The sequence below is a fragment of the Bos indicus genome, chromosome 29 (genome assembly GCF_029378745.1).
Source record: "Bos indicus isolate NIAB-ARS_2022 breed Sahiwal x Tharparkar chromosome 29, NIAB-ARS_B.indTharparkar_mat_pri_1.0, whole genome shotgun sequence".
NCBI classification, from domain to species: Eukaryota; Metazoa; Chordata; class Mammalia; order Artiodactyla; family Bovidae; genus Bos; species Bos indicus.
In genome coordinates this window covers 51,578,070-51,601,636 of record NC_091788.1, presented here as the reverse complement: position 1 = coordinate 51,601,636, position 23,567 = coordinate 51,578,070, and the positions used below count along the sequence as shown (strand labels likewise).

Sequence of the window (23,567 nt, the reverse complement as noted above, 5' to 3'; positions counted from 1 at the left end):
GGGGGCAGCCCCAGACAGGGCCTGTGCCAAAGCAGGAAGATCCCAGTAGGTTCTGCCCAGACAGCAGTGTGGCTGTTAACAAGTGAGCGATGCCTTCTGTCTTAGAGGTTAATTCAAGCAGCATTAATGGAAAAAGGCCTGGTTGGGCGGGAAGGCTGCTAGAATGGTCTGAAACAGATGAGTTTCTGGGGTTGACGTGAAAGGCATCAGGGACAAGGGTGTGTGGGGTGATCTGAAGGGCCTGTGGATGAATTCAGGGACAGATGTTCTCAGTCCTCAGGCAGTAGAGGAGAAACACCCACACCTCGAAGTTTCCACATTCCTGTCCCGTTTAGGTGACAAAAATGAAGGGATGCCCAGTTTCTACATTAAAATTTATTTCATGCCGGAAAAGAAGGACAGACTAAAAATAAGCCTACTAAAGAGGCCAGAAGACTAGCGCGTTACCTGGGACCCAGACCCACTCCCAGAAGGCGGCTGCAGCTGCTCACCCCAGTGGACAGATGTTGATCCTGCCCTTCACATGGATCCCAACTTGGGGTTCTAGGCAGTCTGATTCAAGAGATTCGCCATCAGGAGAAAGCTTCTGACATTGAGAGCTTCAGCAGCGTGAAGAGTTAAACAGCAACGTCAGCCCAGGCAGCGCCATTAATCTGTGGCGAGTGGCCCTGAGTGCACGGGGTTACAACCCAGGAAGACACTCCAGGGGCAGCCTCAGGTTGCGTGTCCTGGTTCAGCCACAATTTGTAAACGTGCCCGAGCTCTTCTTCAAGCAGAAGTCTTCATCAGAAATGGGCGGTGACTCCCAAGTAACCTCTGGTGTGAGAGGCGTTCCTCACAGTCTGTCCCAGCCATCAAACTGGAACACAAAGAGGACGTCGGTTACTGAAAACACTGGGCAGGTGCGAGGGCCTGGAATCAAAGTTCCGTGAAACGGAAGCTTTTCTGTCTGCAAATGCTATGCAGCCAAGTTAAGATGATGCCAAGCAGGGCTGGGCAAAACTGGGCGGCTAGTAGGGCTTTGCTTAAGTAACCAGTACAGACATACTGAGGCGCACGTGCTCAAGAACATTCACTATTTGGAAGAGATCCACCTTTCACTTCCATTCACCCCTTAGTGTTTACTCTTGGGCAGCAACTCTTTTAAAATAAACCCCTAAAATCATAACAGTACACAAATTTCTCTGGAACTAGAAAATGGCTCAGGTCAAATCCTTTAGGACTAATTCCAAAAGCCCATAGCGACTACTTGACTTGTGACTATATGAAAGGAGGAAGTCAGTCCCTAGGTAAGGAAAGGCTCCTGTGTAAGCTGCCAAGTGGATATGACCGAGGCCTCTACTCCCCTGTGAGTGAGGCATCTGCTACTGTTCCTCTGGAGACAAAGTGAAAGCGTCGTGTTAGCTGGACTTTACTAGGTGATACAGCAGTGTGACAGACACGATGGTCTTTATTTCCTCCAATGAACTGAGAAGTGACACCACCCTTTAGCTAATCCTTAAGAGCCAGACTCTGGATTGAGGGGCAATGATGTCTAACTCCATGAAAACATACACTGCAAGTTCTCATAGCCTTAGAAAGCCTCATATGCTCACTTTGGTCCAAACCGGTAAGAAAATAGCCTATTATAGCCAGAGGCTGGGGGCTTTTGCCAGTGGAGATGAAAGGGCCGACCCGTGGCGCTGAAGCCCTGAGGCAGGGCACAGCCAAAGGCAGGGAGGTTTCCCGAGACGAAGCCGTGAGCGCTCCGGTGAGGTCCACCTGGGGCAGTGCTACACCCGGCTGTAACCGTGAACAATCCTCTTGAGAGACGGGCTTCAACGTGTAATGCTGCCCCTGTAGAAAATAACCCCTCACGTGAAGGCTATGCATGCCAACTGATTCTCATGGGAAACTTCACTTGTAGGAGGTTTGATATCTAGAGCAATGAAGGCTCTGGCTTACTACCGCCAGTAGATAAGTCAATGGCTCTCACACTGTCCTAAAAGCATCATCCCATACTGGTTCAGAGAACTTGAGAACCACATCTTAGCCTGAAGCCGTGTGGTGCTCCTTCAGCTTAGGGTACAAAGAGCTGAAGTGTGATGATTGTAGAACGACAGCCCCGTGGGCCTGGACCCTCATCGGCCCTCAGAGCAGGCACGAGGTGGCAGTTTCTGCATGTCTAAATGGCGGGAATAAGAATCAGAGCACCCCAGTAATAAGCACACAGACGGCCCGGAGGTGCCTGGTGTGGAGTTAACAGCAACATTACCTGTTACTGCGACAGTGTTAGCCAAACAGGGCTCTGCTCGAGGTCAACCAGACCCCGGAGCAGAAGAGACCCCTCCTGTGACCGTGCAGCAGGCCATACCTTTCCAGTTTCCCTCTGGATGAGGTCCTGGATGTCGTCTGTCCAGCCGAGAAGCTCCACCAGCCTTTTCACACCATGGACCACATCCCCCAGCTGGGCCACGTCCCTGCCCCGAGGATTCCTAGCCAAGGACCCCACCAAGTCCCGGTTGATGAGCAGTCGGGGCACCGAGCTCCGCACAGCATCGGACAAGCTGGCAAAAGGTTCCACCTGAAAAATTGCCCAAACATGAGGAGCGGGTGCCCACTTTCCCAGGCCCTCAGGACCTTTGTACCACAGTCCCTGAGGCCCTGGAGGTACTGCCTGACCAAGGTGAGACCGTGGATACGGAGAAAACCCGGCACCGCTTCACTTCTGCGCTAGCGCTCCTGCTGCTTGGTCTCAGCATCCTTGCGTCTCCCCCTCCCCGGAGCCTGCCTCTCATCCACGCCCCTTGCTCTCCTGGCTCCTGCAGTCTCCCTGCTGAAGTTCACCCACACCATCTCACCTGCCCTCCCCATCCACGCAGTGTCTTCTCCCGGCTCGCCAGGGACATGACAGCCCATCTATCTGTTCCTGCTCCCTGAGGGCAAGTGCCCGACCCTCAGAGGGACCGCCACTGAGGGGCTCCCGAGGCACCCGCTACAACAGGGTCTGGCAAACTCAGGGAAAACACACACAGCTCTGGGTCTCTAGCTGGTTGGAGGCCTGGGCACAGGTCTTTCTGGCCCCTCTGCCCCCGTAGTGCCTGAATCCAGTCAGGCACAGTGCCTTCAGGGTCTCATCACAGCCTTTAGAAGTTTCCTGAACGTCCAGTCCAGATGCATCTCCCAAGCACCTCAAACGCATGTGCAGAACTGAATTCAGCAACCCCAATCCAGACTCCTCAGCAAAGGCCCTGACCTCCCACAGGAGAGACAGACACCTCCCTCTTAAAGTCCTCGAGACGCCAGGCTCGAAGTCCAGCCCTCCTCCCCCTGCCATCTCGCACAGTCCCCAAGTGTGACTATGCTCAGCCTCCTGGACATGTGCTCAATTCATCCTGTTCCCAGATCTCTCTGATCTCAAGGATGACCAGATACACCCCTGGTTTCACTGCTTCTACAGAAAATCGGTCTCTGTGATAGATGTGACCTTGGAAGCCTGCTCCTGCCTGACATCTTTGCCCTCACGCGTCGTGCCCACCCACACTCTGGACACCTTCCTTCCCCCCGTCCTCCCACGCAGACTGCTGCTCTCTCGGCCTGGAACACCACTGCTTCCTCACATGATGAATCCACTCATATTCCAAAGGTAGGGCCCCAGAGTGTCCCACCAGCCCTCACTTCCTCTGCCTTGTCTCGCTAGCCTCCTCCCCACACATCTGTGCACCATTAGGCCTGCTGACAAACCTCCAGGGAGGTCCCAAGGATGAGCAGCAGGTCTGCCATGGGGAAGTCAGCCAGATGCAGCAGGAACCTAGCAGGCAGCGGCTCCCCGAAGAACACGATGTCAGGCTTCGTGACGCCAGAGCAGACGGGGCAGCGGGGGACCCTGTCCACCATCACGTCGGCCTGGTGACACGGAGAGAGTGGGCCAAGGGAGCCACACGGCACACTTGAAAAGGGAAAACCAACTTCTCACTGAGGACGCGTCAGACAGTCCCCACAGCGAGACGGTAGCACAGTGAGGCCCTGTGTATGGAGAACCCGGCTTCAGCAGCTATTAACACTGCCAGCTTTATCTCATACAGCCCCCAGAGTCTGGGGAGATGGCAGTAAGTTTTTTGTTTTGAGGTCGCAGTATTTGAAAGCAGATCTTGGATACTACGTGACATCTGACACACTGAACACTATGCTCTGCACTCTGCAGGAGCGCTTGTCAGAGACACTCAGCTGGTGAGAAAACCCAGCCGACCCTCAAACAACGCAGGGGCCAGGGCAACAACCCTTTGCACAACTGAAATCTGCACAAAATGTAGGTTAAGCCCTCTGTACACATGGTTCCTCCATATCTGTGGTTCTGTATCGTGATTCAATCAGCTGTGGATCATATAGTCCCAGAGTTCACAGTTATTTTCTTAAAAATCCACGTATGAGTGGACCCACACAGTTCAAACCCATGTTCAAAGTCAACTGTACTACTTAGATAGTCCTCAGCAGCACTCTGTAGGTATCTGGCTTACAACAGGTGTTAGTCAGTGAAAACGACTGTATAAATTTGTCCCTGATTTCAGCTGAAGCGATCCTGACGTGACCTTAGCCCTGAAGACATTCAGGTCAGCTTGAACTCACTGGCTGGAGTCACGACTCTCAACACCATCCACAGACCTCCTACTTGCAGGCCACGGTGGAGCAGTGTGAGTCGTCATATCCTGCTACACTTGTTCATGCTTGGGCTAGACATCAGAAGAGGAAACTAAGGGAAAAGACACTTGCCTTATAAGGTAAACCTTTACTGCTAATGCAAATTTGTTTTTGCAGGCTGAACCCAGTAAGGAGCAGCAGAAACAACAGACAAAAGAAACAGACTGTTCAAAGACTTTAGATATTAGCAGATCCACATAAAAACTGTATTATGCTTAAATTTTTTAAAGGACAGGTTTGAAATACTTGTTGGAGATAAAAAGCTATACAAAGTATTGCAGTGGATTTGGAAAGGAACCAGATAGGACTTGAAGTAATAAAATGTACAGTACTGAAAATTAAAGCTCAGTGGAGGGGCTTTATCCTCTATGGAAGAACAGTGTATCAATCAACTGGAAAGTAGATCAGGAGGAAGACTCAGAATGCAGCACCCAGGGGAACAAGACAGGATGCAGAAAAGAGTGGCCAAGGCTTCTGGGCAGAGCGTGAGCCCATCTCAGAGGTTTTAACCCAGGGTCTAAAGAGGGAATACAAGGTCCACATGCGTGGGGCAGCCACTGTCCAGAGGAATTACCATGACTGAGGGCTTGGGTTTTTTTAAGCAAAAATGAAGAAGATATCAAACTACAGATTCAGAAAGCTCTACAGAAGCCCAGAGGGTCACAAAGAGTCAGACACAACTGAGGGCCGAACAACAACATGGAGACAAAGTGAAGCGCGAAACCCCCTAGACAGGAGCTCTCAGATAGTCAGAGAAGAGCGAAAGTGCTTCCCAAGTTTATACAGAAAGCAGGAGACTCAGACTAGCCAATACAATATGGAAAAAGATGATCACGGAAAGGAAAACATGGTAAATCAGACTTCATTAAAATGAAAAACTTCTCCTCTGTGAAAGACAACGTCAAGAGGATGAGAGAAGTCACAGACTAGGAGAGAATACTTGCAGAAGACAAATCTGATAATGCAAAGAATTCTTAAAGCTCAGCAATAAGAAAATAGGCAACTCAATTTAAAAATGGGCCCAAGACCTCACCAAAAAAGATACAGATGGCAAATGAGTATAAGAAACAACTTCCACATTATATGTCACTGCTGCTACTGCTGCTGCTAAGTCACTCAGTCATGTCCGACTCTGCGACCCCATACGACTCTGCGACCCCATAGACGGCAGCCCACCAGGCTCCCCCGTCCCTGGGATTCTCCAGGCAAGAACACTGGAGTGGGTGCCATTTCCATCTCCAATGCATGAAAGTGAAGTCGCTCAGTCATGTCCAACTCTCAGCGACCCCATGGAACGCAGCCTACCAGGCTCCTCCATCCATGGGATTTTCCAGGCAAGAGTACTGGAGTGGGGTGCCATTGCCTTCTCTGTTATGTGTCACTAGGAAACTGCAAATTAAAACAATGAGATACCACTATCCACCTACAAGTACGGCCAAAATCAACACCAAGTGTTGTTGATGCAGAGCAACAGGAACTCACATTCACTGTGGCTAGAAATGCAAAATGGGGCGGCCACTTTGGAAGACACAGACTAAACACAGTCTTAGCACAGGGTCAGCAGTCACAGTGCCTGGTATTTACCCAAAAAGCTGAAAACACATCCACAGAAAACCTGCATGTGGATGTTTGTAACAACTTTACTCATAATTACCAAACCTGGAATTAACCAAGGTGTCCTTTAGTAGGCCAATGGATAAACAAACTGTGTTACATCCAGACAATGGAATATTCAGTTCAGTTCAGTCGCTCAGTCGTGTCCGACTCTGTGACCCCATGAATCACAGCACGCCAGGCCTCCCTGTCCATCACCAACTCCCGGAGTCCATCCCCAACCCATGTCCATCAAGTCAGTGATGCCCATCCAGCCATCTCATCCTCTGTCATCCCCTTCTCCTTCTGCCTCCAATCCTTCCCAGCATTAGGGTCTTTTCCAATGAGTCAACTCTTTGCATGAGGTGGTCAAAGTATTGGAGTTTCAGCTTCGGCATCAGTCCTTCCAATGAACACCCAGGACTGATCTCCTTTAGGATGGACTGGTTGGATCTCCTCGCAGTCCAAGGGACTCTCAAGAGTCTTCTCCAACACCACAGTTCAAAAGCATCAATTCTTGGGCACTCAGCTTCCTTCACCGTCCAACTCTTACATCCATACGTGACTACTGGAAAAACTATAGCCTTGACTAGACGGACCTCTGTTGGCAAAGTAATGTCTCTGCTTTTAAATATGCTATCTAGGTTGGTCATAACTTTCCTTCCAAAGACTAAGCATCTTTTAATTTCATGGCTGCAATCACCATCTGCAGTGATTTTGGAGCCTCCCCAAAATAAAGTCTGATACTGTTTCCACTGTTTCCCCATCTATTTGCCATGAAGTGATGGGACCAGATGCCATGATCTTAGTTTTCTGAATGTTGAGCTTTAAGCCAACTTTTTCAACTCAGTCTCAAAAAAAAAAAAACAGCGATCAGGCCATGAAAAGACATGGCGGAACCTTAAATACATAACGCTAAGTGAAAGAAGTCAACGAGAAGGCCGCACACTGTGTTATTCCAACTCGACGACGTTCTGGAAAAGGCAAAATTATGATCGCCAACCTAAATGAAACACTGACACAATGACAGAGGAATGGATAAAGAAGATGTGGCACACACACACAAACGGAATATAACTCAACCATTAAAAAAGAATAATAATGATATCTGCAGCACCATAGATGAACCTAGAGATTATCATACTGAGTCAGACGCAGACACGTATCAGGTAGTGTCCCTCGTATATGGAATCCAATTTTTTATATGATACAAATGAACTTATTTACAAAACAAAAAAAGACACAGATTTCAAAAACAAATTTATGGTTACCAATGAGGAACTGTGGTAGGGAGAATTAATCAGGAGTTTAAAATATACACACTACTAAATGTAAAACATAAAACAGATAACCAACAAGGACCTACTATATAGCACAGGGAACTCATAATCTGTGATAACCTACATGGGAAAAGAGTCTGAAAGGGATCCACACGTATAAACTGAATCCCTGTGCTGTACACTTGAAACTAACAACACTGCCAACCAGCTACTGCTATTTGTCGTTCAGTCACTCAGTCGTGGCCACTCTCTGCAACCCCATGGACTGCAGCACGCCAGGCTTCCCTGACCCTCACCATCTCCTGGAGTTTGCACAAACTCCTGTTCATTGAGTCTATGATGCCATCCAACCATCTCAGCCCGTTGCCCCCTTCTCCTCCTGCCCCCAGTCTTTGCCAGCATCAGGGTCTTTTCCAATGAGTTGGCTCTTCATGTATCAGATGGCCAAAATATTGGAGTTGCAGCATCAGCATCCGTCCTTCCAATGAATATTTAGGGTTGATTTCCTTTAGGATTGACTGGTTTGACTATACTTCAATAAAATAATAAGAATAATCATAAAGATCTGTGGTTGCTAAGGGCTTGGGTTCAGGGAGGGAATTAAGGTTGACTGATTACTGGATACAGGGTTTTCCTGGGGGGTGATGAAAATACTCCAGAAGTAGACAGAGGTGGTGTTTGCACAATACAGTGAAAATACTAAATACCAATAAAGTGTAGACTTTAAAATGGTTAATTTTATGTTATGTGAATTCATCTCAATTAAAAAAAGACAGGATTCTGTGCCATGTCATTATTTCAGTTTCACCTTTATTTAAGATTTTCCACTCTACCTTACTCTACTTAAAAAAAAAAAAGCCATTCTAAGATTAAAAAGATATGGTATATATATACACGATGGTATATTACTCAGCCATTAAAAAGAATTAAATAATGCCATTTGCAGCAACATGGATGGAGCTAGAGATCATAATACTAAGCGAAGTCAGACAGAGAAAACTGAATACCATATGATATCACTTGTATGTGGAATCTAAAGTACAGCACAGGGACACCAACACGTGCTCACAGGAGCCCAAGGCTGCAGGTCTGGCGATCACACTTGGATGAACCACTGTCTAGAGGACAGGAGACACGGTGCTTGCCTGCCTTTAGCCCAGGCCGCTGTGTGAGGTCCTCCAGCATCCACGTGGGAACTCTCCCAGACTGTGTGTTACAGGCCCCCGGCTTTGGCCTGCCGGTCCTCCTCCATCCAGGCCCTCTCTGAGACGGCACTGAAGATCAAGCCCTGAGCCTTTGGTGTGGAACACTGACTCCAAGACGCTAGACTAACAGAGAACTAACCCTAGGGCGTTTCAAATAGCGAGAACTCACACAAAGGAAACCACCTGAACATAAGACCCGGCATCACCCAACCACCAGGAGCGCCCTGTGCGGGGCGCCGCATCTAAGCAACAAACAAAGCAAAAGTACAAACCCAGCCGTCAGCAGACAGGACTCCACCTCACTCAGCCTTGCCCAGCAGAGGAAAAACAAACCGACAACAAAAAGAAAAGACTCAGCGCATATCTCACCCTATGGGAAGCTTACACAAACCCCTGGACCAACCTTAGGAGGGCAGAAACCAAAAGGAAGAAAGAATTCAACACTGAAGCCTGGGAAAAAGAGACTTTAAACACAATAAGTTAAAAGAAAATAATGAAAAGTCAGAGAAATACTACACAGATGAAGGAACAAATTAGAAACACAGAAGTCCAAATAAATGAAGAGGGAATAGGCAAACTACCTGAAAAAGAATTCAGAATAATTATAGCAAAGATGATCAAAAACCTTGAAAACAAAATGGAGAAAATGCAAGAGTCAATTAACAAAGACCTAGAAGAATTAAAGAATAAACATACAGGAACAAACAACGCAATTACTGAAATTAAACATTCCCTGGAAGGAACCAATAGCAGAATATCTGAAGCAGAAGAATGAATCAGTGAGCCGGAAGATAAAATGGTGGAAATAACTTCTGAAGAGCAGAATAAAGTAAAAAGAATGAAAAGAACTGAGGATAGTCTTAGAGACCTCTGGGACGATCTCAAATGCACCAACATTCAAATTATAGGGGTCCCAGAAGAAGAAGAGAAAAAGAAAGGATATGAGAAAATTGTCAATCAAGTCCAAGAGGCACAAAGAGTCCCATACAGGATAAACAAAAGGAGAAACACACCAAGACACATACTAATCAAACTAACAAAGACTAAACTCAAAGAAAGAACATTAAAAGCAACAAGTAACATACAAGGGAAATCCCATATGTTTAATAGCTGATCTTTCAGCAGAAACTCTGCAGGCCAGAAGGGATGGCAGGATATGTTTAAAGTACCGAAAGGGAAACATCAACAACCAAGACCACTGTGCCCAGCGAGGATCTCATTCAAAATTGATGGAGAAATAAAAGGCTTTTCACACAAGCAAAAGGTAGGTGAATTCAGTACCACCAAACCAGCTTTACAACAAATGTTAAAAGGATTTATATAGTCAAGAAATAGAAGAAAAAAGATAAAAATCAACCCCAAACAATTAAGAAAATGGCAATAGGAACATACGTATCAATAATTACTTTAAAGGAAAATGGATTAAATGCTCCAACCAAAAGACACAGACTGGCTGAATGGGTACAAAAACAAGACCCATACATATGCTGTCTCCAAGAAACCCACTTCAGACCTGAAGACACACAGAGACTGAAAGGGAGAGGATGGAAAAATATATTCCACACAAATGGGAAGCAAAAGAAAGCTGGAGGAGCAATCCTCATATTAGATAAAACAGACCTTAAAATAAAGTGTATTACAAGAGATAAGGAAGGACACTGCATAATGATCAAGGGATCGACCCAAGAGGAAGACATAACAACTGTAAATACCTCTGCACCCAACACAGGAGCACCGCAGTACGTAAGACAAACACCAACAGACGTAAAGGCAGAAACCAAAAGCAGGAGACTTTACCACCCCGCTCACACCAGTGGACACATCATCAAAACAGAAAACTAATAAGGAACCATGAGTCTTAAAGGATACATTAGATGAGATGGATCTCATTGATCTCCTCAAGACACTCCATCCAAATGCAGAAGAATACACCTTCTTCTCATGTGGACATGGAACATTCTCCAGGACAGACCATATCTTGGGTCACAAATCAAATCTCAGTAAATTTAAGAAAATTGAAATCATATCAGGCATCTTCTCTGACCACAATGCCACGAGACTAGATATCAATTACAAGAAAAAAACTGTAAGAAACACTTGGAGATTAAACAACACATCTCTAAATAAGCAACAGGTTACTGAAGAAATCAAAAGGGAAATCAAAAAATTTCTGAAAACAAATGACAATGAAAACACAACAACTCAAAGCCTACGGGATGCAGCAAAAGCAGTTCTAAGAGAGAAGTCTGTAGCAATACAATCCTACCTCTAAAAAACAAGAAAAACATCGAATAGATAGCCTAACATTACACCTAAAACAACTCAAAAAAGAAGAACAAAAAAAAGTTAGTATGGAAATAAATCATATAAATGAAAAAAAATGAAAGAAAAAATAGTAAAGATTAATAAAACTAAAAGCCGGTTCTTTGAGAAGATAAACAAAATTGACAAAACATTAGCCAGACTCAATATGCCAGAAGATCTAGAAAACTCAGCAGTGGCAACAGGACTGGAAAAGATTAAGTTTTCATTCCAATCCCAAAGAAATGCTTTGCCAAAGAATGCTCAAATTAACATACAATTGCGCTCATTTCACATGCCAGCAAAGTAATGCTCAAAATCCTTCAAGTTAGGCTGCAATAATACGTGAACAGAGAAATTCCAGATGTATAAGCTGGATTTAGAAAAGGCAAAGGAACCAGAGATCAAATTGCTAATATCCGTTGTATCACAGAGAAATCAAGGTAATTCCAGAAAAACATCTACTTCTGTTTAACTGACCACACTAAAGCCTTTGACTGTATGGATCACAACAAACTGTAGAAAATTCTTAAAGAGATGGGGATATCAGACCACCTTACTTGCCTCCTGAGAAACCTGTTTGCAGGTCAAGAAGCAACAGTTTGAACCATACATGAAACAATGGACTGGTTCAAAATTGGGAAAGGAGTACATCAAGGCTCTGTATTGTGAAAAAGCTGGCTTAAAACTCAACATTCAGAAAACTAAGATCATGGCATCTAGTCCCATCACTTCACGGCAAATAGATGGGGAAAAAAATGGAACAGTGACAGACTTTTTTTTCTTGAGCTCAAAAATCACTGTGGATGGTGACTGCAGCCGTGAAATTAAAAGACACTTGCTCCTTGGAAGAAAAGCTATGAAAAACCTAAACAGCGTATTAGAAAGCAGAGACGTCACTTTGCCAACAAAAGTCCATATAGTCAAAGCTATGGTTTTTCCAGTAGTCATGTACAGATGTGAGAGTTGGACCATAAAGAAGGCTGAGCTCTGAGGAATTGATGCTTTCAAACTGTGGTGCTAGACAAGACTCTTGTGCGTCCCTTGGACAGCAAGGAGATCAAACCAGTCAATCCTAAAGGAGATCAACCCTGAATACTCATTGGAAGCTCTGATGCTAAGCTGAAGCTCTAATACTTTGGCCACCTGATGCAAAGAACTGACTCATTGGAAAAGACCCTGAGGCAAGGAAAGATTGAGGGCAGGAAGCGAAGGGGCAACAGAGGATGAGATGGTTGGATGGCATCACTGACTCAAGGGACATGAGTTTGAGCCAACTCTGGGAGATAGTGAAGGACAGGGAATCCTGGCATGCTGCAGTCCACGGTATCACAAAGAGTCAGACACGACATAGCAAATGAACAATAGCAACGCTCTATAGTTAACCAAAAACAGTAATCGGAGCTGTAGTTACTGACACAAGGTTATCTATGAAATTTTGCTCAGGGACAAAGCAATGTGAATATTAGTTATCCCATTAATGGAAAAAACTAATTGTGTGTGGGTGTAGGTACATAGAAATATGCATGTATGTTTATATATACACACACATATCCAATGGGCTACAGGAAGTGTCAGAAGGCAGATTCACTTTTCCCTACATATTTTGTATTTGCTTAATTTTTTTTTAATCTACAAATATCCTATGGCCCAGTAAGTTTGTATTTATAGATACTGGGAGTTAGGACTTGCACATTAAAAAATAACTGAAGTACAGCTGATAGCAAAGTGATTCAACTATACACACATATGTGTGTATATTCTTTTTATTCTTTTCCCTTATAGGTTATCAAAGATACTGAATATAGTTCCCTGTGCTGTACAGTAAATCCTTGTTGTCTGTACTGCCTTAATTTTGACAAGTAAATATTGATTTTTTATTTTAAAATTTAAGAAAATCATTTTCATAGTATTACTGTTCTGTTGTCCTTCCAACACAATGCTTATAAAATACCACTTCTCAAGGTTACTCCCAGTGAGAAGTGCAGAGGAAAAGAAGTCTCTGTGACAACTTACCCAGAAGTCCTCCCCTGGGTAGGGTCTTCGGCAGACGGTGCAGGTGGCAGAGGCAAGGGATCCATGAGCTTCAACGAGCTTTGAGTCAGGGATGCCAGATGCTGAAATTCAAACTGAAGGTAAGTGCTGCTGCCTCTGGGGCGGGGACGCAAGCCCCTCAGTGTCACCTCTGGGCGTGGCAGGCCCCCAGGAGAAGCCTCAGCCCTCCGTGGAAGCCTTACCTCTATAGCCCACAGACAAAAGCCCGCTGATCAGAATAAGCTCCGTGACGAGGTTCTGACAAGGAGCCAAATCACAGTTAAAACAAAGTCTGTCTAACAGCACGTGGAAAAAATTATCAACATAGCTCGTAAGTGTGTGTGTGTGTGTGTGTGTGTGTGTGTGAGTTGCTCAGTTGTGTCTGGTACTTTTTGCAACCCTATGGACTATAGCCCACCAGAAGCCTCTGTCCATTGGATTTCCCAGGCAAGAATACTGGAATGGGCTGCTATTCTCTTCTCCAGGGGACTGTCCCAACTCAAGGATCAAACCCAGTCTCCTGCATGGCAGGCAGATTCTTCACCATCTGAGCCACCAGGGAAGCCCATGAAAAGATACTCAGCATCACTCATAACTAAAAAACTGCAAACCAAAACTACAATGAGATACCACCTTACACCAGTCAGAATGGCCATCATCAAAAAAATCTACAAACAATAAATGCTGGAGAGGATGTAGGGGAAAGGGAACCCTCTTACACAGTTGGTGGGAATGTACATTGATACAGCCACTATTGAAAACAATATGGAGATTCCTAAAAAACTGAATAAAACTACCGTATGACCCAACAGTCCCACTACTGGGCATAAACTCTGAGAAACTATAACTGAAAAGACACAAGTACCTCAATGTTCACTGCACCACGCAACCCAGATGCCCATCGACAGACGAGTGGATAAAGCAGCTGTGGTACATGCAGACAGTGGAGTACTAGCTATAACAAGGGATGTGTTGGAGTCAGTGCTAACGAGGTGGATGGACCTAGAGCCTATTATACAGTGAAGTAAATCAGAAAAACAAATATCGTATATTAATGCATGTATATGGAATCCAGAACGATGGTCCTGATGAACCTATTTACAGGGCAGCAGTGGAGATGCAGACATAAAGAACAGACTTAGGGACACAGGGTGAGGAGGAGAGGATGGGACAGATGGAGAGAGCGGCATGGAAACACACACGCCACTACTGTACACTGGGCCGCCGGTGAGAACCCGCTCTCAGACGCATTCCTTCTTATAGCTCCCTGTATGACTCGGGGAGCTCAGCTGGGCGTCCGTGGCAACCTATAGGGGCAGGAGGCGGGAGGGAGGCTCAAGAGGGAGCAGACGCATATATACCTATGGCTGATTCATGTTAATGTATGGACTTTTTTTTAATTAATGAATAGCAAAAAAAAGCCTGTGAAAACGCAGTAGAAAAACATTTGACGTAAGTCTAGATCAAATTACACCCAACCAAGAAAAACATTTTCTATGCTACAGACACCAAGAGTAAGAAAATACTGCTAATATAAATACATTTCCCAAAACCTGTGGAAAAACAAACAAAAGGTGACTTATCGTGCAAGTTCTGTTACCACCATGAGCTTTGGAAGGCCACTGGTATGAAGACCTGGTTCTTGCTGCCATGTCCCCACCGTCCCCACTCTACACATGTGAAGGTCACAGCCGCACGCTCCCACTTCCCACAAGCCTGCGCTGCTGCATTTCCAGGAAAGGGATCATCCCCACTGCCTATGCGGTTCCAAGTTGTAGAGTCCTTCTAGCAAGTAAACATTTTTCTGGAGTTGAGACAGCTCTTTTTCAATTCACAACACATCTGTAGCCTGGCTGAGCTGCCACTGGCTTGCTGAGAGCTGCCTGTCAGCAACTGCAGAAAAGAAAAGGCCCAGCAACTGCTTCTCCAGGGCGCACGGCCAGAGGTCAGCATGACCCACGAGTCACTGCGCGTGGCCACCATCTAGGTACAGTCAAGAAATCACCACACTGAATTTGATATTAAGGAACTGTTAGTGACTTCTTTCTGTGATAATGATATCACGGTTGTGTTTTAGAAGTCTTTACCTTCTAAAGATACCCATTGCTGGATTTATAGATTAAATTTATGATAAAGAGTATTTGCTTCAAAATACTCAGGGGTGAGAGAAGATGGGGGTAGGACACAGGTTAAACAGGCCTGGCCATGATGAGATAACGAGGCCATGAGCATTCATCACATACATCTCACTGTGTGCTTAAAAAATTCCATAATGAAAACTTGAAAAAAGAAAACCATCAGATCAACAAAACCAGAAGCTCCCAATGTCAACTTTAGCTCTATCCCAAACTCACGACCTAGAAAGTGGGTCCACCAATGAGGTCCTAACAGTGATACTTAAAACACAAAGAGGACATTTTTGCTGGAGATGATGGCAAAACTTCTTGGGTCAAAATCAGCCACAAGGATGGGGAATAAGAACTAGGCCTCAGCGCTACCTAGAAACAGGCACCTGAGCCTTCCCTGCGGGAGCGAAAAGGTGTGGAACAGGAGCAAGGCTCACCTCTCTCGAGCCCGTCGATGTTCTGGGTGTAGAGCCGCAGAAGCAGCCCCTTCTCGTGTAGCAATCGGAGGAAGTAGTGAGTAGCATTGGGCCTATAGTTCCCAGGGTACAGCTTCTTGGCAAAAGTGAAAAATGGCTTGGGGTCATGAAAGAAAAAGGAGAGCTCAAAAATGGCCTCAGGGTAGGGGAGCTTGTACTGCTGGAGGATGCTGTAGTAGCCAACCCCCGGAGACCTGCAGAGAGAAGCGAGAGGCTCTGAGCCATTCAAGAGACAGCAGGGAGTGGAGGGAGCTGTGGGACGAGCTCTGGGAGTGCAAGGCACCTGAAGTCTGGGATGCCGCTGGGTGTGCTGATGCCGGCCCCCACCATGACCACCACCTTCTGGCAGGCTCTGGTCTTAATCAGCTCAGCGATGTCCTGCAGGAGAAACTTCTTCTGACTGTGGTCTCCCCCTCCAGTGTCACTTGAGGCACCAGCAAAACAAGATATGGACCATCCTCCACCTGGAATACTGATAGAAAAGGAGAGCAGCCAGGTAACCGATGATAATCGAGCTGATGCCGGCAAGAATGAGCAATGTCTGCCTTCCACCAACCCCACCACTAAGAATGACTACACTTCCTTCCCACCCCACAAACGACCATCTTTCTTATCGTGGGATAAAACAGAAACTCTGAAATCTAGATCTATTTGGGAGCAAAAATTTCAGGTTAATGGGAACTGTGCAATTCAGAAAAGTATCATTTCACAATTCCTGTTATCAAAAGCTAGTGAAGGCTCAAGCTAGAGCCAAGACATCTGGGGATGCTCTCTGCAGAGCCATACACCCTAACATAGAAAGGATGTGACAAATACTCAGTGACATTTAAAGCAAATTAAACATCTCAGACTTTACGCCAAATATTCAGTTCAGTCACTTAGCCACATCCGATTTTTTGTGACCCCACTGACTTCAGCACGCCAGGCTTCCCTGTCCATCACCAACTCCTGGAGCTTGCTCAAACTCATGTCCATTGAGTCGGTGATGCCACTCAACCATCTCATCCTCTGTCATCCCCTTCCCCTCCCGCCTTCAATCTTTCCCAGCATCAGGGTCTTTTCCAATGAGTCAGTTCTTCGCATCAGGTGGCCATAGTATTGGAGTTTCAGCTACAGCATCAGTCCTTCCAATGAATATTCAGGACTAATTTCCTTTAGGATTGAACTGGCTGGATCTCTTTGCAGTCCAAGGGACTCTCAAGAGTCTTCTCCAACACCACAGTTCAAAAGCATCAATTCTTTGGCACTTAGCTTTCTTTATAGTTCAACTCTCACATCCAAACATGACTACTGGAAAAACCATAGCTTTGACTGAACAGACCTTTGTCGGCAAAGTAACATCTCTGCTTTTTAATATGCTGTCTAGGTTGGTCATAGCTTTTCTTCCAAGGAACAAATGTCTTTTAATTTCATGGCTGCAGTCACAATCTGAAGTGATTTTGGAGCCCCAAAAAAGATAAAGTCTCTCACTGTTTCCATTGTTTCCCCATCTATTTGCTATGAAGTGATGGGACCAGATGCCATGATCTTCGTTTTCTGAATATTGAGCTTTAAGCCAACTTTTTCACTCTCCTCTTTCACTTTCATCAAGAGGCTGTTTATTTCTTCTTCCCTTTCTGTCATAAGGGTGGTATCATCTGCATATCTGAGGTTCTTGATATTCCTCCTGGCAATCTTGATTCCAGCTAGAGTTTCATCCAGCCTGGCATTTCACATGATGTACTCTGCACATAAGTTAAATAAGCAGGGTGACAATATACAGCCTTGTCGTACTCCTTTCCCAATTTGGAACCAGTCTGTTGTTCCATGTCCAGTTCTAACTGTTGCTTCTTGACCTGCATACAGATTTCTCAGGAGGCAGGTAAGGTGGGTCTGGTATTTCCATTTCTTTAAGAATTTTCTACAAGTTTGCTGTGATCCACACAGTCAAAGGCTTTGGCATAGTCAATAAAGTAGAAGTAAATGTTTTCCTGGAACTCTCTTGCTTTTTTGATGATGATCAAACCAGTCTGATCTCTGGTTCCTCTGCCTTCTCTAAATCCAGCTTGAACATATGGAAGTTCACATTTCATGTACTGTTGAAGCCTGGCTTGGAGAATTTTGAGCATCCCTTTGCTAGCATGTGAGATGAGTGCAATTGTGTGGTAGTTTGAACATTCTTTGGCGTTGCTTTTCTTTGGGATTGGAATGAAAACTGACCTTTTCCAGTCCTGTGGCCACTGCTGAGTTTTCCAAATTTGCTGGTATTTTGAGTGAAGCACTTTCACAGCATCATCTTTTAGGATTTGAAATAGTTTCATTGGAATTCCATCGCCTACCACTAGCTTTGTTCGTAATGATGCTTTCTAAGGCCCACTTGACTTCACCTTCCAGGATGTCTGGCTCTAGGTGAGTGATCACACCATCGTGGTTATCTGGGTCATGAAGCTCTTTTTTGTATAGTTCTTCTGTGTATTCTTGCCACCGCTTCTTAATATCTTCTGCTTCTGTTAGGTCCATACCATTTCTGTCCTTTACTGTACCCATCTTTGCCAAATATTAACAGAATGTTAATTAAGTAGGTTCAAGACACCATTCGAAAAAGAAACACTCATATCCTGACACCGAGGGATTCAAACAGCTGCAGAGCCTCCATCTTCTATGTTCGCAGCCATTCAGAAGGCTGCTCATTTTTTATAGCAGCCAAACATATGAAACAACCCAGACAAGGCAAGAGCCGACTGGAGCTGGGGGTTACCCTGCAAAACTCCAGGAGTCTCAGGTCATCTGCAGAAGCCAGGAGCTGAGACACTCACAATACTAACTGTTTGGAGTATGAGATAGTCTTCCACAAGAGAAAAAGAGCAAAACACACAATAAAGATGCCACAGGCTTCGGAGAGGCATCAGGACTAAGAGGCTCCACAACCAGGAAGCACCAGAAAGACGACAGAGACAACACAAGCTGCACAACAGGCGCAGCACCTGGACACGTCCACCTGAGGCAAGTCTGCAGCCGCAGGGCGCACAGGCAGAGCCCAGTGCGGGCCTGAAGGCGCCAGACTGCCTGATCTGCTCTCAGGGCCTCATTTGGCATCTACCTGAGCTACACAACTTCATCACCTGCTGGTAGCATGTTGGCAACCTGTCCAGAGTTCAAGACGGCCAGCCCCACTCCACAGAGCATCTGCCTCTCACCCCAAGGCTGGCAGCCACCACGCCCATCTTCCAGAAGGCCCTGATGTCCCACACCTAGGACTTCGGCCCTCAGTATAGACCCCTCCACCCTGACAGGAAGAGATTAAACAAACTGAAACGAAAACCCACCCCAAATGATTGATAAATCTGAAGTGAATACAGACACAAAAAGAGGGAAGAGAGTATTTATTTTATCATTTGTGACACAGGTAAGAAATAAGCACCCTAAAGGCGTATCTTCAGATCCAGGCCAGGACAATCCAGAGCTTATCTTCCAGGAGTGTGGTCCTAGCTCACTTTGTTTGCCCGTTGTCTCTGGTTTTCCTTTCGCTCCTGCACAATCTGCACACTCACCTGCTCACACCCTGCTGCTGAGGTTCTCCCTGATGCCCTCGGACCCCACAGCGCCAGAGCATCTTAGCACCACACACCCCACCCCAGTGACAGTTTCAGGCCCACTACTCCCTCTCATAGACCTCTCTTTTCCTGGTTTGTACTCACTCTAAACCCAGCTCCTTTACCTGAAAAGACCTTTTTACCCCTCAGCATGTCTAGAATCTCCCAGAGCCAAGGCCACTCCTTCATAAAGCCACTGCCCAACCCAGTAAGAAGTCACCTTTGCCCTCCTCTGAAGAGTGACAACTCTGGCTCCCCTTCTTCACTTTAGGGCCTGTCACCCCTGCCCTCCTGAAGTAACAGTGCACAGCTGCCTCGCACAGTCCACTCTGAAGTCAATGACAGTGCAACTCAGGAGCTCACTGGCCACTCAGTCCACTTGTGATGCCTCTCCTGGCAAACCATCATCTTGGTTTTCCAAAGAACAGGCCTCAGAAAAGTATGTAATGAGAAAGAGGAACTGGCAAGGGAAGGCAGGGCTGAGGGCACCAAAAGGGGAGTCAGAGCCCTAGTCACTATTGCCTCATTAAGTCACTCAGCACCCTGAGCCTTGGCTGCCAAAGCCAAAAGCAAGGGAGCCAGAGCTTATTCCAACAGTCTTTTGAAAAAACCCACAGCTGTAAATCTCCCAGCAGAAAGTACAGGAAACACAGCAGAGAAACAATGCTTTCCCACTCCTCCCCATGCTCTTCCAGAGATGCCCATGGATTCTGAGGAAAGTTCTCCTCCACCCAAGTCTTCCATAAAAGCACCAGACAAGGCAGCTCTCCTGAGTGTACATCAATGAAATCTCCGAAGGGGGGTTTCCAGTGAAAACCATAGTTAGGAAGGGAAAAGATGGCTCTGGCTACAACCACAGCTATTAAATGTCCACTTCACATGGCGTCAAGAACATCTGTTCACCTAAGGTCCTCAACCAAACATTTCTGTGCTCCTTCCAAATGCAAATTATGGGGAATACAAAAGGAATCAGAGGAAAGTTGTGATACTGTGATTTAGAATTATATGTATCTATTCAGCTCAGTTCAGCCGCTCAGTTGTGTCTCTTTGCAACCCCATGGACTGCAGCACGCCAGGCTTCCCGGTCCATCACCGACTCCCAAGGCTTGCTCAAACTCATGTCCATCAAGTCAGTGACCCCATCCAACCATCTCATCCTCTGTCACCCCCTTCTACTCCTGCCTTCAATATTTCCCAGCCTCAGTCTTTTCCAGTGAGTCAGTTCTTCACATCAGGTGGCCAAAGTATTGGAGTTTCAGCTTCAGCATCAGTCCTTCCAATGAATATTCAGGACTGACTTCCTTCAGGATTGACTCTTTGGATCGCTTTGCAGTCCAAGGGATGCTCAAGAATCTTCTCCAAACAGTTCAAAAGCATCAATTCTTCGGCGCTCAGCTTTCGTTATAGTCCAACTCTCACATCCATATATGACTACTGGAAAAACCATAGCTTTGACTATATCTAACAATATATATTTTCAGTCTTAGTCCCAGAACCCTTAGAATTTCCTAAGAGCAATGGGAACACCTTTTGTTACAGTATTTGGTCTTTTGGCCTCAGGCCCTGAAATCCCTTCAGAGCTATGAAGTGAAATAAGTGTCCTGTTATTCATAACAAGCCTCTTACAACTAGGCTGAGTTTATGTTAATGAGGTGATTATTGGAAATCCCCTAAGGATGGGGTATGGTTGCCAGGGAAACCAACCACAATTAGAGAGTTGGATTCTCCATGAAAACCCAAAAACAAGAGGTTCAGAAAGCTTCCACGTGCCAGGCCCCAAACTCCACAGGGACAGAGGCTCCTGCATTTGGAACTCTCCCAAACCTCAGCCTGGGTATCTCTTTATTGGCTTGTTCATTCATACTTTTTAATACCCTTTATAATAAACTAGCAATCTACTAAGTACACCGGTTTCTTGAACTCTGTGAGCGGCTCTAGCAAATTAATCACATCAGAGGAGGGGTCACAGGAAGCTCCGACCTGTAGTCAGTGGGTCAGAAGCACAAGTGGACCTGGGTCAGTGGCTGAAGCGATGTCCGTCCTATGGGACTGAGCCCCTAACCTGCGGAACCTGGTGCTGTCTCCAGGCTGACGGAGTCAGAGTTCAGTTACATTTGACATCCGGTTGGTGTCTGTGGAAAACTCAAAAGTTGCTCGCTGGTATTGAAATAAAACCCATTGTTGAGTGCCTAGTCGAGTGCAAGGTATCACTTAGGGTACTTAATGTGTACTTCTCATTTACACAAGTAAAATGTCCGCCACTGAAAAACACATGGACTGAATTTAACCAAACGTCTAGAAAATACTGAAGGTGTATGACTTAAAGTAAATGCTCCATGGAATGAGATCTACTGAGAGTAGGGTAAGCTGAGGAGCAAGCACAGCTGCTGCTTGGGAAATGGAGACAAAGGACACCTTCAAACAGGAGCCCCTAAGATACAAGCTCAAAGGGCAGAAATTTCAAATTGTAGACAGCCTGTGCAAGCAAACTGCTCTTCTCAGGTACCTTCATGCCTCCAGTTTGGGCTGCAAGGATTTACTGATTGATAGGGTCACTATTTAGCCATGCCCCAACCACACAACTGCCTGCAGATTCTGAAACTGAAATAAGCTCCATGGAGGCAACAATTTGACCCCTGCTCCATCACTGCACCTGGAACAGTCTGGTAGATGATAAGTTTCTTGGATGAAAGAAAGACTCCTCCTTGGTATCTCTTTATTAAAACTCTTCAGTATTTTTGGTAGTTGTGTAAGAAGGCATTAAGTGAATGTACCACTATTTACTGAAATACTTGTCCATTATTGGGCATGAAGTTAGTTTCCAAACAACTGTGATTAACAACTATGGTCTTAAGATTTTTCCACTTGTACGTCCGATTTCTAGACAAGGATTCAAAATGTGCAATTCCTGTGTATGAACCTGAGGAAGGGTATGAACATACGCTGGTGGGAGTATTAATTGCACGACGTTTATGTGGGGCAATAAAATGTAGACACAGGAGTTCCACTACTAGAGATTTATCCAAAAGGTGGAGTACGAACAAGGTTATTCAACACAGCACTATTTGTAATAACTAAAGATTAGAAACATTTTCAACACGAGACTGATTAAATTAAGTATGAAACGTCCAAAGAATGGAATTCTACAGATTAGCATAAAAGACTGAGAAAGCATTTAAGTTTAGAATGGAAGTAACCCCAAAACACGTTAAGTGGAAAAAAAAAAAAAAAGGTACAGAACAGAATCTAACTAAAACGGGGTCCGGATGTCAAGAATGAACATTAAGTGTTGTTTACACACGTCCAAAATACCCCTGGGAAGAAACGAGAAACCGTTGCCGTCCGGGACTCCAGAACGCCCTTCAGAGCCGCCTGAGCCGTGACTCGCCATTTTCAGGTTCTCCAATCGTCCCGCTGACCACACAGGGGGGCCTGACATCCCTGCTCGCCTGAGGGGATCGGTCTCCTCCCTGGGCCCCGCCCGGCACCGCAGCCGCCCCCGCCCGGAACGAACCGAGGCCAGCGGGTCCACGCCCGCGCACCTCGCAGGCCCCAGAACCTGAGGGCTGGAACAGCTGAACGAGGAAACAACGCCATGCTTCTCCGCAGTGCGCAATGTCAGGTGCCCAGGGGTCTCGTGCGCGCCCCGCCCCCCGCGAGCGCGCCCCGCCCCCCGCGAGCGCGCCCCGCCCCCCGCGAGCGCGCCCCGCCCCCCGCGAGCGCGCCCCGCCCCCCGCGAGCGCGCCCCGCCCCCCGCGAGCGCGCCCCGCCCCCCGCGAGCGCGCCCCGCCCCCCGCGAGCGCGCCCCGCCCCCCGCGAGCGCGCCCCGCCCCCCGCGAGCGCGCCCCGCCCCCCGCGAGCGCGCCCTTTCCTTAGCCTCCCGCTCTTTCCCCGCCCCTGTGCGTGTTTCCTGCGCGTCCTTCCTGGCCGTCTCGCTCAGCTCGTCCCGCCCCTCCAAGCGCACCTTCGCCAGGTCTTCGCGAGCCCTTACCCTAGCCTCACGTTCTCTTTCCCCGTCCCAGCAGCCCAGGTGGAGGTGGACGTCAGGTGGGGGCGGTTTCCTATTCTATTGCGTTCCAGCCTCTGGTTCCCAAGACCAAACCTGGAACCTGCATTCTCTACCCTCGCTCTCACCTTTTTTCTGTTGAGATGGAGATGAGAACTAACACTTTGGGGAGCGCTTTTTGTGGTCAGGCATCATATTTATACTTAGTCCTCGCAAGCCACTACTAGGAAGGTGGCATTGTTAACCTCACTTGAATCAAGAACATTGGGTCACAAAGCCAGCTCGACCTAGGCGCCC

At 46.5% G+C, this 23,567-nt stretch overlaps 1 protein-coding gene across 6 annotated transcripts; it reads right to left on the bottom strand.

Annotated features, from left to right (window-relative positions):
- Positions 1-360: 360 nt before the first annotated feature.
- Positions 361-23,526, bottom strand: SIRT3 (sirtuin 3). 6 transcript variants are annotated; one of them, XM_070782523.1, is made up of 7 exons: positions 23,399-23,526; positions 15,976-16,164; positions 15,654-15,886; positions 13,073-13,173; positions 3,724-3,885; positions 2,354-2,563; positions 361-859 (listed from the first exon to the last, which is right to left on the bottom strand). In XM_070782523.1, the coding sequence occupies exons 2-7, from the start codon at positions 16,020-16,022 to the stop codon at positions 836-838; spliced, it is 777 nt and encodes a 258-aa protein (XP_070638624.1). In that variant the 5' UTR covers positions 16,023-16,164; positions 23,399-23,526; the 3' UTR covers positions 361-835. The 6 variants fall into 6 exon arrangements, with proteins under 6 accessions (XP_070638624.1, XP_070638622.1, XP_070638626.1 ...); XM_070782521.1 differs by lacking the exon at positions 23,399-23,526 and adding an exon at positions 22,779-22,913; XM_070782525.1 differs by lacking the exon at positions 23,399-23,526 and adding an exon at positions 22,807-22,895.
- Positions 23,527-23,567: the final 41 nt, after the last annotated feature.